Source organism: Capricornis sumatraensis, chromosome 13 (assembly GCF_032405125.1).
Source record: "Capricornis sumatraensis isolate serow.1 chromosome 13, serow.2, whole genome shotgun sequence".
In the NCBI taxonomy this organism is placed as follows: Eukaryota; Metazoa; Chordata; class Mammalia; order Artiodactyla; family Bovidae; genus Capricornis; species Capricornis sumatraensis.
In genome coordinates, this window is record NC_091081.1 from 56698621 (window position 1) to 56718216 (window position 19596).

The 19596-nt window shown below is 38.0% G+C and overlaps 1 protein-coding gene across 4 annotated transcripts in view; it reads right to left on the reverse strand.

The window, feature by feature from the left end:
- EPB41L2 (erythrocyte membrane protein band 4.1 like 2) overlaps positions 1 to 19596 on the reverse strand; it is a 209237-nt gene that overhangs the window by 95070 nt on the left and 94571 nt on the right. For 3 of the 4 annotated variants that reach the window (XM_068985484.1, XM_068985485.1, XM_068985486.1), the window contains exons 2-3: positions 9207 to 9670; positions 8248 to 8466 (exon numbers count right to left, since the gene is read on the reverse strand). In XM_068985484.1, coding sequence (XP_068841585.1) covers positions 8248 to 8466; positions 9207 to 9656 — 669 coding nt within the window. In that variant the 5' untranslated portion in view covers positions 9657 to 9670. The remainder of the gene's footprint in view (positions 1 to 8247; positions 8467 to 9206; positions 9671 to 19596) is intronic. The other variant, XM_068985483.1, reaches the window with a different exon arrangement.

Genomic DNA, 19596 nt, shown 5'->3' on the forward strand with positions numbered 1-19596 from the left:
GCCACATTTTATTATGCCACATTGCCTTCAGCCCCTTTAAGATCCAAATACCAGCATACTATATTGTGTGTGTGTGTGTGTGTGTGTTCACCACTCAGTTCTGAATGTAGCCCACCTTTCCATGGAATCTTCCAGACAAGAATACTGGAGTGGGTTGCCATTTTCTACCCCAGGGGATCTTCCTGACCCACGGATTGAACCCATGTCTCCAGCATGGCAGATGGATTCTTTACCAGTGAGCCTACCTGGGAAGCCCAGCGTACTATATTGCAGTGCTGTAAATAGCGATGATAAATTCTGCGCATGTTTCCCCTTAGTCACCGAGTCGTGATCCTGCTGTGGAAAGGATGGATGGAAAGAACAGCCTCAGCTTGAGCTTCTGTGAAATACATTAAATGCTCATGGGTAAAGGCCAGATTCTCAAATCTCCATTACCCTATTCAAGCTCCTGCACTCAATCTCCATCGAAATCTTAGTGGGAGTGGTTATAGGAAGATAGGATTAAGGAGGGGAATATTTGGCAAAATTTCCTAATGGCTGAGAAATAAAACTCTGTCAGAAACATCTTTAATTTGCTCAGGAAAACACTGGAAAAGAGATTGGAAATAAGAGAGTAATGAAAACAGAGGGATTCTGAACAGAATAGGTTTAACAAAAGATACTTTGTTTTTTTGTTGAATGAGAAATAAAATTACCCCTCATTTGATGAACTCTGAAAAGGAGTTAACATTTTTTAAAACCTACTTACCTGAGAGAGCGAGAAAATGTATCTGAACAGATTTTAAAGTACAAAACTTTTTCTGAAAATGATTTCCCCCACCATTTCAAATGTTATTCAACCTTCAAATAACTGTCATTCCAAAACAGGAAAAACAAAAAAATTTCAAAGATCTGTTGCCCGGTCTATTATCACCCTTAGGTGAAAGGAAGAACTTATTAAGTAGTAAATTACCTGTGAGTCAGCTTGCGTGGCAGCATGTGTGAGAAAGGAGGCAGAAGTGGATGCTGCCCTCAAAATTACATTAGGCTGTTTGCTCATCGTGAGCGGTGAACTTCAAGTGTCAAGTCTAATGCTTTCAAAAACCACTGACACAAGGGCAAAAAAGGCAATCCCCTGATTTTGAAACCACAAGTGGGGAAGACAAAGGAGAGAGCATGTGGTTGAATTCTTGACTACTGAGAAATTAAAACCATAACATTTTTTTTAGTTTACTCAACAGGAAAGAGGAGCATTAAGAGAAAAAGAGGCAGGGAGTAAGGTGTTAACTTGACTCTCCTCTTCAGGCCCAGGCTATACCCAGCCAGCCAGCCAGCCATCTGACCTACAGCAGTTCAGACGCACATGAAAGACTCTGGGAGTCTGCTTTCCCTCTAGGGCCAAGACCACTCCTTAGCCACTTCGGCATCGCTCTCACGCCCAGTCAGTTCATAGCCTTTATAGAAATTTGATAAATCATTTTCATTTATTTAAGCCCATGAAGTGTTTCTCCAAGAAGTTAGCCTACTGTTTCTAAGCACTTAAAAAGCAGTGCAGCTGTGGATAGAAGAAGTAATATGAGAGGATGGAGGATTATACATACATACAACAGTGATCTTTCTTTTCTAACTGGAGAGGATGGAGAGAAGAACTGGGAACAAGCAAAAACAATCATTTAGCTTAGATAAGAAGGATAAAAACTTTAAACAGTACAGGAAAGCAGAGAGAAACCAAAAATTAATGTTTTATGAGTAGTGCTAGAGGTGAAGTCCTGTGTGAATGCCCTATCGAGAGAGAAAAGAAAGTTCTTTTTCTCAAGGAATTAACAATACAGGTAAAGAAACAACACAGCAATGAAAAGAAATCAAAAAGTAACATAAAGAGTTTAACTGATGTTCAACACAACAATACAAGAGACTCTTTCACAAGGCAGCACATGATTAATTGCCCAATTATTGGTGCAAACAAGTTCAGAGGAAGAAAAAACATCCAGAAAGCTGGATTTAAGCTAGACATTAAAAGACAGGGAAGAAGCATGTGGATGGGGAAGTAAAATGGCAGAGATGATCTGGGTCAGAAACCAGAAGAAAGGGCACACAATTCAGTGCCTGATTAGAAGACCAATTTGGCTGGAAGAGGAAAGCACAGAAAATCCTGTAGTAACAAATCTAAAGACAGTCTGAGGGCATAACGGTGTCCTGAAGCCCAGCTAATGAGCCTGCTCTGCTCCTGTGAATCCCTTGTGTCCTTCAAGCTGGACCAAAGCATTAAATTACTCTCATAGCATGGAAGCCTGTTCCCATTTACTAAATAAAAATTACTAGATAGAATCATTGCCTTAAATTTCTTTTTTGAGCTAAAGGGATAAATGAATAGCTAGCCAGAGACATTCCATCTGGACCTATGTCACTGGAATTTCAAATTGCATACACTATATGCCAACTAAATTGTTCACGGTTCTATTTAAGTCATATTTAAATCCAATACTATTTTATAGGAGTTTAGAGAAGGACACAACTTCCAATCTTCTCCAAGGATACAGATAGTTAAAACTGTTTAACTAGTAAACCTAATAAGGGTCAATTATAGAAATCTGAAAGAACAGCCTTGAAGGATGTCAGCAGACATAAACAATCAAGTAAATAAATAAAACACTCAAAAGCAATGATATCAAATTGCATTTCTGAGGCCAGTACTCTACATAGGAAAGGCAAGAAGACCTTGACACCATTCTACTGCCTGATAAATAGTTTTTATCAACAGAACACTGACGAAGAGCGCCTACATTCTGATAGCTTTATTCACAGCACTGAGAAAAAATGGCACTGACATTCCTATGTGGGCAAGAACAATGCCCTCAATTCTCAGTCAAAATCAACACGTGGGAACGACTTTCAGATGCCAGAGGAAAATGTGAGCAGCTCGAACTCAGAATGCATATTCACTCATGCTTCCCAAGTATTACAGGACCTTTCACATTTATTTTCAGACTTCACACACACACACACACACACACACACACACACACACACAGACTTATCAGCTATAGTAAAGCCAGTTCAATCCTAGAAACAGAGTAAACAAATATTTTCATTCTTAATCTGCAATCTTAGAATAGAAGAAAAAAGAGGAAGTGACTTCTCCAAGACATCCAAAGAGCCAAAAGGAAAGTAATCACCGATCTCCTGATTCTATACCCACAGCTCCAACTACATCTTATTGTATTTTTCCTTAGAGGAAAGAGCCCTGCTGTTTTAACACATCAAGTATGTAAATGACTTCAGTGGCAATATCACAAGAGTCCTTCTATAGGGGTGTCTCTGGAACCAGAATGCAGAGTATAGGAGATACCCCAAAATTCTTACAATTCAAATTCTGATAACAAAGGAGTTTCTCACATAGCATTATATTTCTCAGTGAGATAAAAACAGACATATCAGAGAACAGAAATTATAAATTTTCTTCATGAAAAAATCATAATCTTCAATGAAAAGATTTTTTTTCAAAAAGTATTTCAGATAGTTTATCATCAAGATGGTAAACTAGTATAAAATGTAAATTATAATTTTTACTAACTTTAATTTAAAAAATACTTCACACAAAAATTTGGAACAAATTCACAGACTCAGCCTTGCGTCAAAATTAACACATGGCTTAGGCTGCAGAAATAACATTAATTGAAGTCAAGCCATTTCCATAGTGTTTTATACTTAAGTAAAATCATTCTCCAAAAACGCACCATTATCCAATACTTATGCTCCAAATATTGTGTGTGAAGCATTTTTTTTTTCACTTAGTATTAACACACATTCTCTTTCTTCAAAAGAACACAGACTTCAAAGATAACCGTGTTTGAAAATGATGCTGCCACGGCTCTCTGGGTAGTCTTCACTTTCCTGAGGTTTGAGAATACATATAGATGGCCCACAGGAAGAAGAATACAGAAGCAGTGAGCCAAGAAAGGGGTGGGCAGGGAGGATTAAAAAACATGCATATGTGGAAAGAAAGAAACTGAAGTTGCTCAGTTGTGTCCGACTCTTTGCAACCCCATGGACCGTAGCTTACCAGGCTCCTCTGTCCATGGGATTTTCCAGGCAAGAATACTGGAGTGGGTTACCATTTCCTTCTTCAGGGGATCTTCCCAACCCAGAGATCAAACCTGGGTCTCCTGCATTGCAGGCAGACGATTAACCGTCTGAGCCACCAAGGAAGTCCTGGATATGTGGAGATCTCTCTATTTTAAGCAAATAATCTGAAGCAGATATGATATTAAGACACCAAACAAAAATATCCCCAAGAACTACGTTTCTTGATTTTAAAAAATTATTCAGTTAATACAGTAACACTGACATTAAATGATATAACACTGCTGCTTTCGTTAACCAAAGGTACTGACAGATACAAAAACAGGAAACTGTCTAACTTTCCCAATGCTCTAATCACGTTGATTAAACTATATCTATAAAGACTACTGGTATATATCATAACCAATGCAGTGGATAAAAAAGTCTCCCTTAAATTAGTACAGTCATATTCTAAAATCAAGTAGCATTCTTAATTTTGTTAGGTCTTATATACTAACAACTGTAAACCTCTGGTCCATTTCTTCTCGGCCCCTTTTCACTCTACTGGTCAGTTTAAATCCTCTTATCCTGACATTTGTGGCCTTGTAGAACCTCATCCTCCTCTACAAGGTCCTTATAAGTTAGGCTGTTTCAACTCAAGACTTCCTGAACAGGCCATGCTTTTCTCTACTGCTGTAGGTGCCCTAAGTGAGGACAATAAGGCCATCTTCAGTGGGTATGCTATAATCTAAAATTCTAGTTGAAAATTAGATACATGTACATCCAGACAGGAGAAAAAAAAAGCAAGCAATAACTATAGGCATCTAAAAAGCCATGAAAGACATAATTATCATCTTTAACAACAGTAAACAACTAGAAACAAATCTAATCTCCCCGGCCAAATAAAGTAAAAGTATTTATTTCCCACAATGTGTTCATTTCCTTAAGTTCTTTCGAGTTCATTAATCGTTGCAGTTTCCCACAACATACTTCCCCCCCAAGCAGTCCTCAGACACCAATTTCCGGTACAGAGCTACAGAACGAGAGATAAGCAGCATCAGCACATCACCCCATCCGTCTGAGGTCAGTGCTGGAACCCGGGAACAAGAGCATGCTCAAGCCACGTGACAGCTGCCTTCAGGCTCTGCTCCTGAAGAGGAAGTGACAGCAGTGTGATTCAGGATCAGACACATTCTAAGGATACTAAGAACTCGCAAGAACTAAGACAGGAAAGAGAACTGGATAAAACAGAAATTAATCAAAAGAGGGAATACCACTTATACTGTTGGCATGGTTCCAACAACTACTGTGACGCTGATGAACTATGCAGCCTCTGGTCACATACAAAGTTGCTGCCTAGGATTCCAGTGAACTGTCACTACATAACATCTGCTGGGGGGGTCACATCACTGAAGTCTATTCAAATTCCATTTCCTTTGTACTTGACAGAAAAAAAAAAGGTTACTCAACATTAATATGCTGTAAGCTTTTTCAGATTTATCTATTGTCCTCAAAAGCTCATTCTTATGATGGTACATTTACTAATCAGTTATTAGCTGAAAAGACAATCTGTAAATTAATACAGTCATTGAAATAAAGACTCCTCTACTTCTCTAATCAATTAAGCTGACCCATAATGGGATGAGAAAATATTAGGAACTGAATGACAATTAAAAGTACAGTATTTTAAAACTTGTGCACCCAGCAAGAGATACCTGAAGGGAATATTAGAGCCCTGAAAACATACATTTCTTTGTTTTTTCAAATACTCAGTTCAAGAAATTGGGCGTGAAAAAACAGAATAATTCCAAGGGAAAAAACAAAGAATAAAATTTACAAAACAGAAAAGAAACAAACAAAACCAAGCTGTTTCTTTGAAAGAAAAGATTTAAATAGTTAACTCTATATCAAAAATAATCAAGAAAATGCAAATAACACAAGAAATTAGAAAGAAAATCAAAAATACAAGAGAAGAACACTATGAACAACTTCATAGGTTTGAAAGTTACATGAAATGGGCACTTTCCACTAAAAATATGAATTACTACAACTGATTAAACCAGAAATAGACTACTGGAAAATCAAATCAATGATTTAATAAAACAAAAAAACCTCCCAACTCCATTTTCCCCAGAAAAGGGTCACCAGCCCAAGACAGTTTTAAAGGCAAGTTCTACCAGATCTCCAAAGAACGGTTAAATCCCTAATTTATCAAAACTTCTTTTAGAGAATATTAAAGGCAAGCAACTCTAAAAGCTAGTACATAATCCAGATAACAAAATCTGATGAAGACAATTTGATAAAAGAAAGTTTAAAATAATATATGCAAAAAACATAGGTTAAAAATACAAAATCAATGTCAAACGATCACAAGTATCTATGTTAGGAATTCAAAGATAGCTTCACATTAGAAAACATTAATATAAATTACATTAACAGATTAAAAAAACATGATCCTCTCAGTTGATGCAGAAAATACATTAGAAAAGATTCACTACCTAGTCATGTCTTTGACCATCTATTCACGAAACTTTCTAGTTTAATCTTAGAAACTAAGAAAAGAATATCCTGAATCTGAAAAAAGAATGTCTATCTTTTTTTTTTTTAATCCTAGAGCAATCCTAGAAAACTACACTTACAAAAAGATGCTCAGGCTCTTGAGTAAATTGTAGGATTATTTCCATGTTTTCAATTATTTACCAAGCTCTTCCTGTGATGGGCTCAGGCTTGCCCACCCACCTATTAACCACAGGACTTGCTTGGCCAATGAGATATAAGTAGTATATCTTATATCTCTATATATTAAGATACACTACTTCCAGGCAGAAGATTCAAGGACCACAGTGTGGTTCCACTGTGTTTTCTTTTCCCTCTATTGTGAGAGCATTGTTTCCCATGTAGAGGATACACATTTAGTCTTGATCCAAAAATCAAGAAGACAGGGAGCAGAGCCCACACCCAACCCATCAAGGGCATGTAACGTGAGCAAGAGTAAACCATTGTCATCATACATCCAGAAGATCTGGAGTATAACCTAGCACAAGTTGACAGTAATCAAGTAAGTGCTAACTAAAATTTGGAGATATTTCATATCATTATGATAGGTTGAAATTAATCTAATAACAAAAAGTGAAGATGACAATGTGGAAAAATCAAACAGCGGTTGCTGATTAGAATTTAAATTAGCAGAACCCCTTTGCCAAATCTAGGAAAACTGAAGAAGTAAAACTACATCTTGATCAATTCTATTCCTAGGTGTTCTACCTGAATAAACTCTTGCACAAATAAATAAGGAAACATATAAAATAATGTTCACCAAAGCACTGATTGCTAAAAATATATAAAAGAAATAGTTCCCCAGTGGGAATGGATAAACTGGGTTAGTCATTCAAAAGAACAATATATAGCAGTTGAAAAGAATAAAGTAGATTTACACATGACAAAACGACAAACGCAGAGTAACAAAGAGATGGGGCACTTCAGCAGCATCTTTAGTGTTTTATTTATGTTTACAATATCTAAAACACACGGCTAAATGATGAATCTGGTTAAAGCTTTTATGGTGAATATACAACTATTATTACTATATTTTTGTATTTTGAAATATGTCATGACTTTTTAAAAAGACAGAGAACAAACTTTGGATTATCATAAAATTATAGGCATTAAATGCTTTTTAAAAATTACATTGACTTTGGTCAGCATCAGTGCTAATCAACTATATGTTTTGCAAATCAAGAGTGTCTTTTAATTAAATGAGTTAGATTTTAAATCAATACCTGTCTCGGGATGAAAACACTTGAGGTTAAACTGCTGAAATTTCATTACCCTGAAATTTCAACCTACTGCAATGTTTCTCTCCTCAAGTCAAACACTTATGGCCACAGGTAATTTCAAGCTATATAATGCCCTTTCAGAATGGACAACCAGCCAATACACATGATCAATACAGCCTGATAGAACATCGGTCCTGCTCATCTTACAGGGTCAAGAACTACTGTTTCTAATAGAAATGATGACCCTCTCCTGTGTTTTCTTTGGGTTTTGTGGTTTTTTTTTTTTTCCTTTTTAATGTTAAATTTTGACAAACTAGTTCATAGGAACACAAAACTCTATTCGCAGTGCCAGGCCACAGATGAAGGCAGAGGATACTTTTGCTGTCATTCCACACATCAAGACAGCTGTCCACCCAGCACCCTGGCTCACCTCCAGGTCGCAGCTGTACTCAGAGCCATCCAGGAGGGTCACTTTACACTGGACAGTTTTGGTCTTCTTGGGGGCTTTCAGAGAGGCCTTCTCTGCTTTTAGCTCATTGGTCTGCACTTCCTTTGTCTCCCTTTTTGCTGCTTCATCCAAAAATTCTGCTTCCTGTATTTCCTTCACCTTCTCTTCTTCTCTCTCCTTACTTACTTCTTCAACAAGCTGCTGAGGGGGAAAAAAAAAAAATGAAGTCCATAGTAAAGGTGACCAATTTGCAGAAGATGACACACACTAAAAAGAAAGATCTTTAGTAAGAACTGTGACTTATGGTAAACACTGTGAGCCTAAGATTTTAAAAGACTTTGAAACTTTCTCAGAAAGGGTATTTCCCACATCTCTCCCCCAATCCACTGCCAATTTTCTTATTTTGCCACTTTGGCAAAATCAGCATTAAATGAGTAAAAGAAACTATGTCCCAGCAATGACATTTAATTATCATGTTAAATAATAAAACTCCTATTATAATTACATAACCATGGCAAAACTTAGGCTTCAATAGGCAACCAAAATGCATACACATTCAAATCTACTTCTCCCTACACCTTAAACACTGAAATAAATCAAAGATACAAAAGCATGTATTATTTAAGAAGTGAGGTGATCCTTGCCTGAGAGTACTTGTCTAACCCTAAAATGAATAAATATGACTTTTTTATGATCTGCATATACAGGGGATTTTTCTTTTTTTTGCTTTACATTGAAAGCTTTAAAAGGAATAACAGGAGAATGTTGTGGTAGACCCTCCAAGATCCATATTCCAGATACAGTAAGCCAAGGCAGTATCTGAATACAAGAAATCTGGAAATGGTTCAAAACAAATCCTTTCTGTTAAACCTGGTTATGCCATCAAAGCCTTCACTTCCAGACAATCACTTCTCAAAATACCGTGTCTCCTGACTGCTCACCAGAGGTTTCTCTTCCTTGACGTCAACCTTAATCTCCTGTTGTTTTCTCTGAGCTGTTTCTTCAGCATCACCCTTGGCCTGCCTTTCTTCTTCAGGAAGAGATTTCTCCTTGTCTAAAACCTGTTCTTCCACAACAAGTTGGGTAGGCTCTTTTTTATCTCCTCCCTCTTTGGCCACTACTAAGGTATAGGACTTTTGTTTCTTAAGCCAAGGGGGTATGAATCGAGAAATCCCCCGGCTCTCAGATGTATCTTTCTCTCTCTTCTGGCGGTGTGGGCTACTTTGGCTTTCAGCTGGAGGAGATGATTGGGAACCTTTTTCCTCCTCTGGATCAGATGTCTGATTTTGCTGATTTTCTGCTACTTCTTTCGGTTTCTCCTTGGTTGCGTCTGCTCCTAACTGGTCAGATTCTTTCTTCACTTCAGATGCGGAGCCCACTTCAGTAGTCATGGTCACAGCTTATTCTAAAAACAAAACAAAACCACCAAGAGTTATTTTACAAACTCTCCCCATTTTAGTTTGGAGGCAAGGGGCAGGGTAAAGAAGGGTGGGGAGGGGAATGGCAAAAAGATGACAAAGGAGAAAACACATCTTTAAAAAAAGGTTCAGAGGCATACGAGAAAATGGAGACTGCTATCCTTAATGTTTAGAAATCTCTATCAGAATCGAAGAACCAAAACTAGCACCACAATAGAATTAACTGTGGTTAATTCTACAGTACAGAGAAAACTTCAAATCATCAAGAGTCCTAGAAAAAGTAGTTATTGTTCAGTTTCATCTAGGTATGAGAAACTAATCTACTCCCCAAATTTTTAGGGAAAATTACTTTTCTCTATACTTAGTTTTCCTCGTTCACAATAGTAAAGCTACTGATATTAAGCTACAATATTAAGCTACTGATAATGCTAGAAAATCCTGAGACATATTTCATTGCAATTTCACAAATTAAAACCAATATCCAAAGAAATGTTAGGTATAATAAAAACAAATTTTAAGTACTGAGTACCTAATTGTGAGAAAATTAAGATGACCACAAATATCTTTTTTGTTCCAATATTAAACCCCATAATTCACCATCACTATTCCAATGTAAGTTAGTCTTTAAGAAAGGCACTAAAACTATAATCAAAACTCCAAAACTCCATACCACCCAACCTCAGACACAATTTTCTTAGTATATGTGATTATAGAAAAATACCTAGGGGTCCCAATTTAAACCAAATGAAGACATCATAGAAGTGAAGGAAATGCATCTAATATTCAATCCTATCAAAACTAATGAAAACAAAAATTAAAAACTGATGGCATTCTATCATGTATACTATCATGTAAGAATTGAATCGCCAGTCTATGTCTGACGCAGGATACAGCATGCTTGGGGTTGGTGCATGGGGATGACCCACTGAGATGTTATGGGGAGGGAGGTGGGAGGGGGGTTCATGTTTGGGAACACATGTAAGAATTAAAGATTTTAAAATTTAAAAAATAAAAATAAAAAATAAATAAATTTTTTTAAAAAACTGAAATTAAATCTAAAAGTAACAAGTTGTCTAAAATTTACATAAAGAAAGAGGGACTTTCAAAGTATCATAGCAGCACTGATATAAAAAAAAAAAAGCAACAGGCAGGCACATGAAAAGATGCTCAACATCATTAATCAAAGAAGTGCAAACTAAAACCACAATATACCTGTCAGAATGGCTATCCTCAAAAAGAACACAAATAACGAATGTTGACATGGATGCTGAGAAAAAGGAACTCTCAAACACTGATGGAATGGAAATTGGTGCAACCACTGTGGAAAACAGTAGAGAGGTTTCTCAAAACTCTGAAAGAACTACTGTGTGATCCAGCAATGTCACTTCTGGGTATATATCAGAAACAAACACACACACACATTTGAAAAGATAAACACACCCCAACGTTCATAGCAGCATTATTACAATTACCAAGTCATGGAAGCAACCTCCATACCCACCAATAGAAGGATGGATAAAGATGCAGTGTATATAGCCCATAGAATACTCAGTCACAAAAAAGAATGAAGTTTTTCCATTTGCATCTGGAGGGTACTAAGCTAAATGAAATAAGTCAGACAGAGAAAGATAAATAATGTACGACATCACTTACATGTGGCATCTAAAAAATACATGAGTGAATATAACAAAATAGAAACATATTCACAGATACAGAGAACAAATTAGTGGTTCCCAGTGGTGAGTGTGAAGGGGGGATGGGCAGAATAGGGGTAAGGGATTAAGAAGTACAAGCTGCAGAGTACAAAATAAATAAGCTACAAGGATATATTATACAACACAGGGAACATAGCCAGTATTTTATAATAACTGTTAATGGAGTATAAACTTTAAAAATAGTGAATCACTATGTTGTACACCTATAACTTACGTAATACTGTACATCAACTATACTTCAATAAAAACATTTTTTAAATAAAACAATTAGGCAGGGACAGCAGACACAGCACACTCTCCTTGCTTGCCAATGATGACAGCACTCAAAGGCCTGGCACCCTGACCAATGGAAAATTTCACAGCTATCTTCAAAAGTGGTACAAACTTGAAAAGTTCAAAAAAACAAAGTACAGTGGATTTTTATTTTTTTAAGATTTATTGAAGCATAATTCACATACCATAAAATTCACCCTTTTAAACTATACAGTTAATGATTCTAAGTATATTCAAAACATCGTACAACCATCACCGCTCTCTAATCCTAGAACATTTTCATCATCCCAAGAAGAAGCCCTGCGTCATTAATAGTTACTCTCCAACCTCCTCTTCCTGCAGCCCATGGAGATCACTAAACTACTTTCACTTTGTACAGATTTGCCTATTTGACATTTCAAATAAATGGAATCATACACTATGTTGCATTTTCACTTAGCATAAGGTTTTAAGGTTCATCCATGTTGTAGTAAGTACCAGTACTATACTTGTTTTTTTAATTATTCACCTCTTTTGCAAATTATATATCTGAGGAGTCCAATATCCAAAATAAACAAAGAACTCTTTTTCTATATGCAAAATATTTGTATACAAAATATAAAAATAGGAAAAGGAGTACATCAAGGCTGCATATTGTCACCCTGCTTATTTAACTGATATGCAGAGTACATCATGAGAAACGCTGGACTGGAAGAAGCACAAGCTGGAATCAAGATTGCTGGGAGAAATATCAATAACCTTAGATACGCAGATGACACCACCCTTATGGCAGAAAGTGAACAGGAACTAAAGAGCCTCTTGATGAAAGTGAAAGAGGAGAGTGAAAAAGTTGGCTTAAAGCTCAACATTCAGAAAACTAAGATCATGACATCCGGTCCCATCATTTCATGGCAAATGGATGGGGAAACAGTGCAAACAGTGTTAGACTTTATTTTTCTGGGCTCCAAAATGACTGCAGATCGTGATTGCAGCCATGAAATTAAAAGACGCATACTCCTTGGAAGGAAAGGTATGACCAATCTAGACAGCATATTAAAAAGCAGAGACATTACTTTGCCAACAAAGGTCCGTCTAGTCAAGGCTATGGTTTTTCCAGTGGTCATGTATGGATGTGAGAGCTGGACTATAAAGAAAGCTGAGCACCAAAGAATTGATGCTTTTGAACTGTGGTGTTGGAGAAGACTCTTGAGAGTCCCTTAGACTGCAAGGAGATCCAACTAGTCCATGCTAAGGGAGATCAGTCCTGAGTGTTCATTGGAAGGACTGATGTTGAAGCTGAAACTCCAATACTTTGGCCACCTGATGCAAAGAGCTGACTCATTTGAAAAGACCCGGATGCTGGGAAAGATTGAGGGCAGGAGGAGAAGGGGACGACAGAGGATAAGATGGTTGGATGGCATCATCGATTCAATGGACATGGGTTTGGGTGGACTCCAGGAGGCGGTGATGGACAGGGAGGCCTGGCATGCTACGGTTCATGGGGTCACAAAGAGTCGGACACAACTGAGCAACTGAACTGAATTGAACAAAGAACTCTTACAACTCAACAGTAGAGAACCAAAAAAGAATTATTTTTTTAATGGGCAAAGGCTTTGAGTAGAATTCCTCCAAAGAAAAAATGACCAATAAGTTCTTGAAATGATTCTGAACATTATTAGTCATTAGAGAAAAGCAAATCAAAACCACTATGAAATACCACTTTACATCCACTAGTACGGCTATAATCAAAGACAATAACACATACTGGTAAGGTTGTTGGAAAATTGGAACCCTCAACATTGCTGGAAAGAATGTAAAATGGTACAGCCACTTGGAAATCAGTTGGCAATTCCTCAAAAAAGTAAACATGAAGTTATTGTATGACTCAGTGATCCTACTCCTGGGTATACACACAAAAGAAAAGAAAATATATGTTTACCCCAAAACTTGTAAATGAACTTTTCTAACAGCATAATTCATAACCATCAAAAAAATGGAAACAACCCAAATGCCCACCAACTAACAGATGGATAAACAAAATGTGGTCCATCTATACAACAGAATTGAAGGAGTTTTGAAAAGGAATGAAGTACTGATACATGCTTCCATATGAACCTTGAAATCATCATGCTAAGTGAAAGAAGCCAGATTGTAAAAAAGCCATTTGTATAGCGGTTGCAAAGGGCTAAAAGGAGTGGAGAATGGGGAGCAACTGTTAATAGGTACAGGGTTTCTTTTTGGTGTAATGAAAATATTTTGGAATTCGACGTGATAGTTGAACAACCTTGTGAATATACTCAAAACCACTGAATTGTAAACTTTAAAGGGGTGATATCTCAATTAAAAAATAACTTTTAAATTGTTATATACTTCTAATAGGCAAGCGTAAGAACATTCACTTAGTCAGCCTATATTTCATGGGCATAGGGCTTCCCTGGTGCCTCAATGGTAAAGAATCCACCTGCTATGCAGGAGAACACCTACCATGCAGGAGATGCAAGTTCAGTCCCTGGGAAGGGAAGATCCCCTGCAGAAGGAAATGGCAACCAACTCTAGTATTCTTGCCTGGAAAATCCCATGGGCAGAGGAGCCTGTGGCTACAGCCCACAGTGTTGCAAGAGTCAGACACAATGTAGCGACTACGCCACCAACCACCACCACAATGCGCCAAGTACTAAGCACATGAATAAAGACTACCTTCAAGGACAGTGGGTAAGTCAAAAGCATGCTGCTCAAAGAGCACAGGATGAACACTTAACCAGGATTAGAACGAGAGAGTTATCAGACAAACCTTTCTGCAAAAGTCAACATTTGAGTTGCTTTAAAATAATGGGTCAAAATGGGAAACATGTGCCAGACATAGGCAAGTGTGTAGAAATATGAGAATACTCCTCCCACAGGAAACTCAAAAGTACTGAACAATAACACACTGTACAAGTGAAGTGGGGGCTTGTGAGTGGAAGGAGGAAGGCGAATTGGTGATGGTGAAGTAGGAGAAACAGGCTGAAGCCAGAACACAAAAGGTTTTGCATGTCATGCTAAGACAGGTCTGGAGGCTGATTTAAAAGCAATGAGAAGTCATATAAGAGTTTCCAGTAGAGGAGTAAAGTAATCAAATTCATATTTGGATGAAATGAGAGAAAAGAATGAGATGAGAGGATGAAATACAGGATGAGAGAAAAGAATGAAATAGAAAGGTATCTAGGAGGCTGATACTATAATCTAAGCATGCGAAGATAATGGTCTACACTATGGCAGAAGCAATTGGGTATAGGATAAGAAATGAGTCTGATGGTCAAGACAAAGATGGAACATGACGTGTCATCTATCTGAAATCAGCAAGTCAATGAGAAGAAAGAGTCCAGGAAAAGTTCTAGGTCATGAGAGACTGAGATGCTGTTAGAACCATTCATGGAAATAGGGAACACAAGGAAAAGAAGGTCTGGTCGACACAGACTTGATTTTTAGCTTACTGTGACTAAGAAGTCTGGAGGTGTTCAGCTGGCCACTTGACACACAAGTCTTACAGGGAGACCACATACACACTAGAGATACAGATCTGGAAGCTGTCATCACATGAGAGGTAACTGAAAGCACAAATAACAGTGACATCACCGAGGGAAAAAAGTGTAGTTTGAGCTTCGAGGGCTCTGAAGAGAAACCTTCTAACCACCGATATTTAAGGGACAGGTAGAGGGACAAAGATGAGAAGAAACACACGGTAAAACAAGATTAGAGCACAGTAATGTCCTTGAGGGCAATGCTACAGAAGAGAGAATAGTTAGGTAACTATATTAAATATATGTCCATCCCGGATGAGCTCCCCTCCCCAAAATAAATAAATAAATATATATATATATATATGTCCAATCTTACACCTTATTTTTACATGCATGAAGTTCAAAATCATGTCTTCCAGTAAGACTCTTATGAGTACTTGAACTAACTCCATATTGCACAGAAAATCTTTTTTCCTTCTTTAAGGTACCATTTTCCAGGTACCAATTAAGTGGAAAATACTATTTACATTGATCATGAAATGAGCAAAGCTGACTTTTGGCAATACTCTCTCATTACATTTGAAGAGCCAAATCAATGCCCTGGTAAAAATTAAAACAAAAATGCCTCATACTTTTCTAAGCCAACCAAGATAACTGGCACTTCTCTAACTACTTTAGCTGTGAGAAACAATCTGGAGACTGATCAACTAAAGCTGATTTGGGTCAAAATATTTCAGAAGCAATGAAATATAAACCTGAAGTTTCCACTATTACATTAAAAGTGTTCAGTTCAGTTACTCTGTTGTGTCCGACTCTTTGCAACCCCATGGACCGCAGTACACCAGGCTTCCCTGTCCAACACCAACTCCCAAGCCTTGCTCAAACTCATGTCTATCAAGTCAGTGATGCCATCCAACCATCTCACCCTCTGTCGTCCCCTTCTCCTCCTGCCTTCAATCTTTCCCAGCATCAGGGTCTTTCCCAATGAGTCAGTTCTTTGCATCAGGCGGCGAAAGTATTGGAGTTTCAGCTTCAGCATCAGTCCTTCCAATAAATATCCAGGACTGATTTCCTTTAAGATGGACTGGTTGGATCTCCTTGCAGTCCAAGGGACTCTAAAGAGTCTTCTCCAACACCACAGTTCAAAAACATCAATTCTTTGGCACTCAGCTTTCTTTATATTTAAAAGTATTAATATTTGCATTTTAATCATAAAATCTATCACTGCTTACCGGGTCAGACATCACATATATGATTTCTGCTTCTCACAACATCCCACAGGGTAGGTATTAGCCCCACTGTACAGTAATAAGTGGAAGAGTGACTTGTTAAGTTACTTGCTAAGTGACTTGTCTAAGGCCAATGAATGGAGGACCACACAGCTGTGTACACCTATATTTTGTTATGCAGTCACACCTCCATTGTATATCAAAGATTGAATCAACCAGAGCCAATGCCTTAGTCCTCAAAAGAAGATTCACATCAGTCTATCAAAACGACTACAGAATAACATGAATCTATTCTGTGATTTGCTATAATTAGCCCAGTGTGCATGTGTGTGTGTGCTCTGTTGAGTCTGTCTCTTTGCAGCCCCATGGAATATAGCCCACCAGGCTCCTCTGTCCATAGGATTTTCCAGGCAAGAACTCTGGAGTGGATTGCCATCTCTTTCTCCAGGAGATCTTCCCAATCAAGGAACTGAAACTGCATCCCGTGTGTCGGTAGGCAGATTCAGGTTCTTTACCACTACACCACATGGGAAGCCCTCCCCTCCCCCAAATAAGAAATGTACAGAGGCATTCTCACCACAAAGAAAACCATATCTGAAGGCTACTACCTGGCCATGCAGCCACCATTGAGCTGATGGATCAAAACCAAGGACAAGGTGCTACCACAGACACAAAGAGCACAGATAAACCACAGTGCAACACTAAGCCTCACAGAGCAGTCCTCTTCAAGCACAATGTACTCGCTAGACTTGTTTCAAGAATTTCAAAGCCGAGCAGTGTTGCCCATCAAAGGGAAATTACAACACAAATTACAATGGAAATGGCTAATTGGATTGTAAATTTTCAACAATAAGGGTGGATATAATTTATGTAAATAAGTACCTTCTTAAAATAGTTTCAAGAGATCGTGTTTAGATCAAACCTAAACACTACCTTCTTTGTTGATAAAACAGTTTCTTGAACAAATTACCACCATCAAGAAAACGTGATTATAGCACATCCATTCACCATAATTATCATGCCTGTACCACTCAGAGTTCCAAATGTGCATAAGCCTTTAAATACCACTGCCCACTAAAATGGAAACTCCCCCACTAAAATGAAAGCCCCCTGAGGGTTGGAATCTTGGGATCTTTCTTTTATTTCACTGCTATGTTCCCAGCATCTAGACTGGCACAGAAGGGACATCAGATAAATATTTACTGAATGAGTGTTGTCTTCATTTTATCTTATCAACAAGGAAACTGAGGCTCAGCAAGACTAGGCTGAGCCTGAGACTCTGCCTGAGATTACAAAGCCAGGTGGGCAAAGCCAAAACCAGAAAGCACTCAAACTCAAGCAATGCTCATTCCACTAAGCTTTAATTACAAATACCTAAAATCCATCATTAATATAGTTACATAACATACTAAGTAAAGACCACCCTACTTATCAGCAACCAAAGAGAACACTGCTGTGAACAGTCAGCCCATTAGACAGGCATGAGCTTTTGACACAATTAACATGTTGGCAAGCTCCATCTGGGTTGATAAAAGCGTTCATTATTGTAATAGCTCCATGAGAAAAAGCACACATCATTTAACACAGAACCAAGAAGAAAACTATCATCAACAGAGGAGCAGCACAGGTTAGGTAAAGAGCTGTGTTACATGAAACTACTCTTTTTTCTGATGTTTAAAAGAGGAGGCAGGCTCCACGGTGTTGTCACTACCACTAGCCTAAACTATCTGCCCTGTAATATTATGCTAACACCATTAGCAAAACACCAGCCCGTAAACAGAGGACAACAGTAAGAAAAGCCAAGCAAGAAGACACACAATCAGAACACTCCTACAAAGAACTTCAAGCAGAACTTCATGTTCATTATTGGGTCCAGATGTTTCCTTAAAACCAGCGCTACTCTAAGAGCCCTCACTGTTAATAAAATCCCTGTCCAGGAGGAAGAGGGCAGGAGCTGCTGCCCACTGAGTAGCTCCCATCCTCGGCTGAGATCACAAGCAACAGGAGGTCTTTGATTTCTATCGTTATCCCATTTGTTAGGGAATTCAAGATTTACAGAACGGGGAACGTGCATTTCTAAACTTAAAAATGGGGGTACAGGTATGGAAAGAGGCTTTCTTTTGAGACCGGAACAAAATTGTGCAAGAAAGACAATTAAACTTTAAAAATATTGGCAACGTGTACACAGTTCCAATTTGGTCACTTTCCAGTGTGACAAATCCTATTTTTAATCCATCATTGTGACTGGGCAGAGGATATGGGGAGCCACTTTCTGATACACACAATCACTTTCTTATGTTCTTCTCCCCAAACGGCCTAGATCCCAAGGAAAGGCCTTTTAATACACCTACTACCTTCCTTTAATGCAGGGAATGTGACAAAAACAAAACAGCAACCTCCAAAAAGGAATGACTACGCAGTTACCTAACTCTACTTAGGAAGTAATAAGAGCGATGCTTCTCAAACAATTGTCAACATTTTTTTTAAGGGGAGGAGGGAAGATGAGGAGGAAGAAAGGGAGTAAAGAAGAAAAATATCTGGGGAGGGAGAAGGAATAACAAAAACAGGCAGGCTGAGAGCTGACTGAAAGTAATTCCTCTCCTTTGTAGGTTTATTTTTCTTCAGTGTCAAAAGGTCTAGAAAATACTATATCCCATATCCAAATACATACAACTATATTTCAAAGGGACTATTTGTTAAATTATCTATGCAGTGAGGGTAAACAAGAGTTATTTTTTAAATAATTCAATGCTGCCCACCCTAGTTACCTTAATAACACATTACATCGTTTGTTTGGTTTCTTTTAAAGGGATAAAGGGTCTATAAGAGCGACAGAACTATTCCTATAAAGATATAAGTAAACATCTGGTTTAAATTAAACCCACATATACAAAAGATATGAACTGTAGCCCTTTGCTAACTCAAGTCTAGGCAGGATCGGATTACATTCAGAGCCCGAATTTCCTCCAGCCTTTCCACTGTTTTTAACAGAACTCAAATTTTGTTCAGCTTTTCTCTCTTTTCCATAGCAGAAGGCACTGCAAAAGTTACAGAGAAGAGGACCAGCCTACTGTGCATGGTACCAGAGACCAGGCCCTGTGTTCGAGCTTCCCATTACGTGAGATAACATACTGCCCCCTATGGTTTAAACAATTAAAGCAAGGGGTACAGTTACTTGGAGTCACTATTAGTCTCTGCATATTCTGAGGCAAGAGAA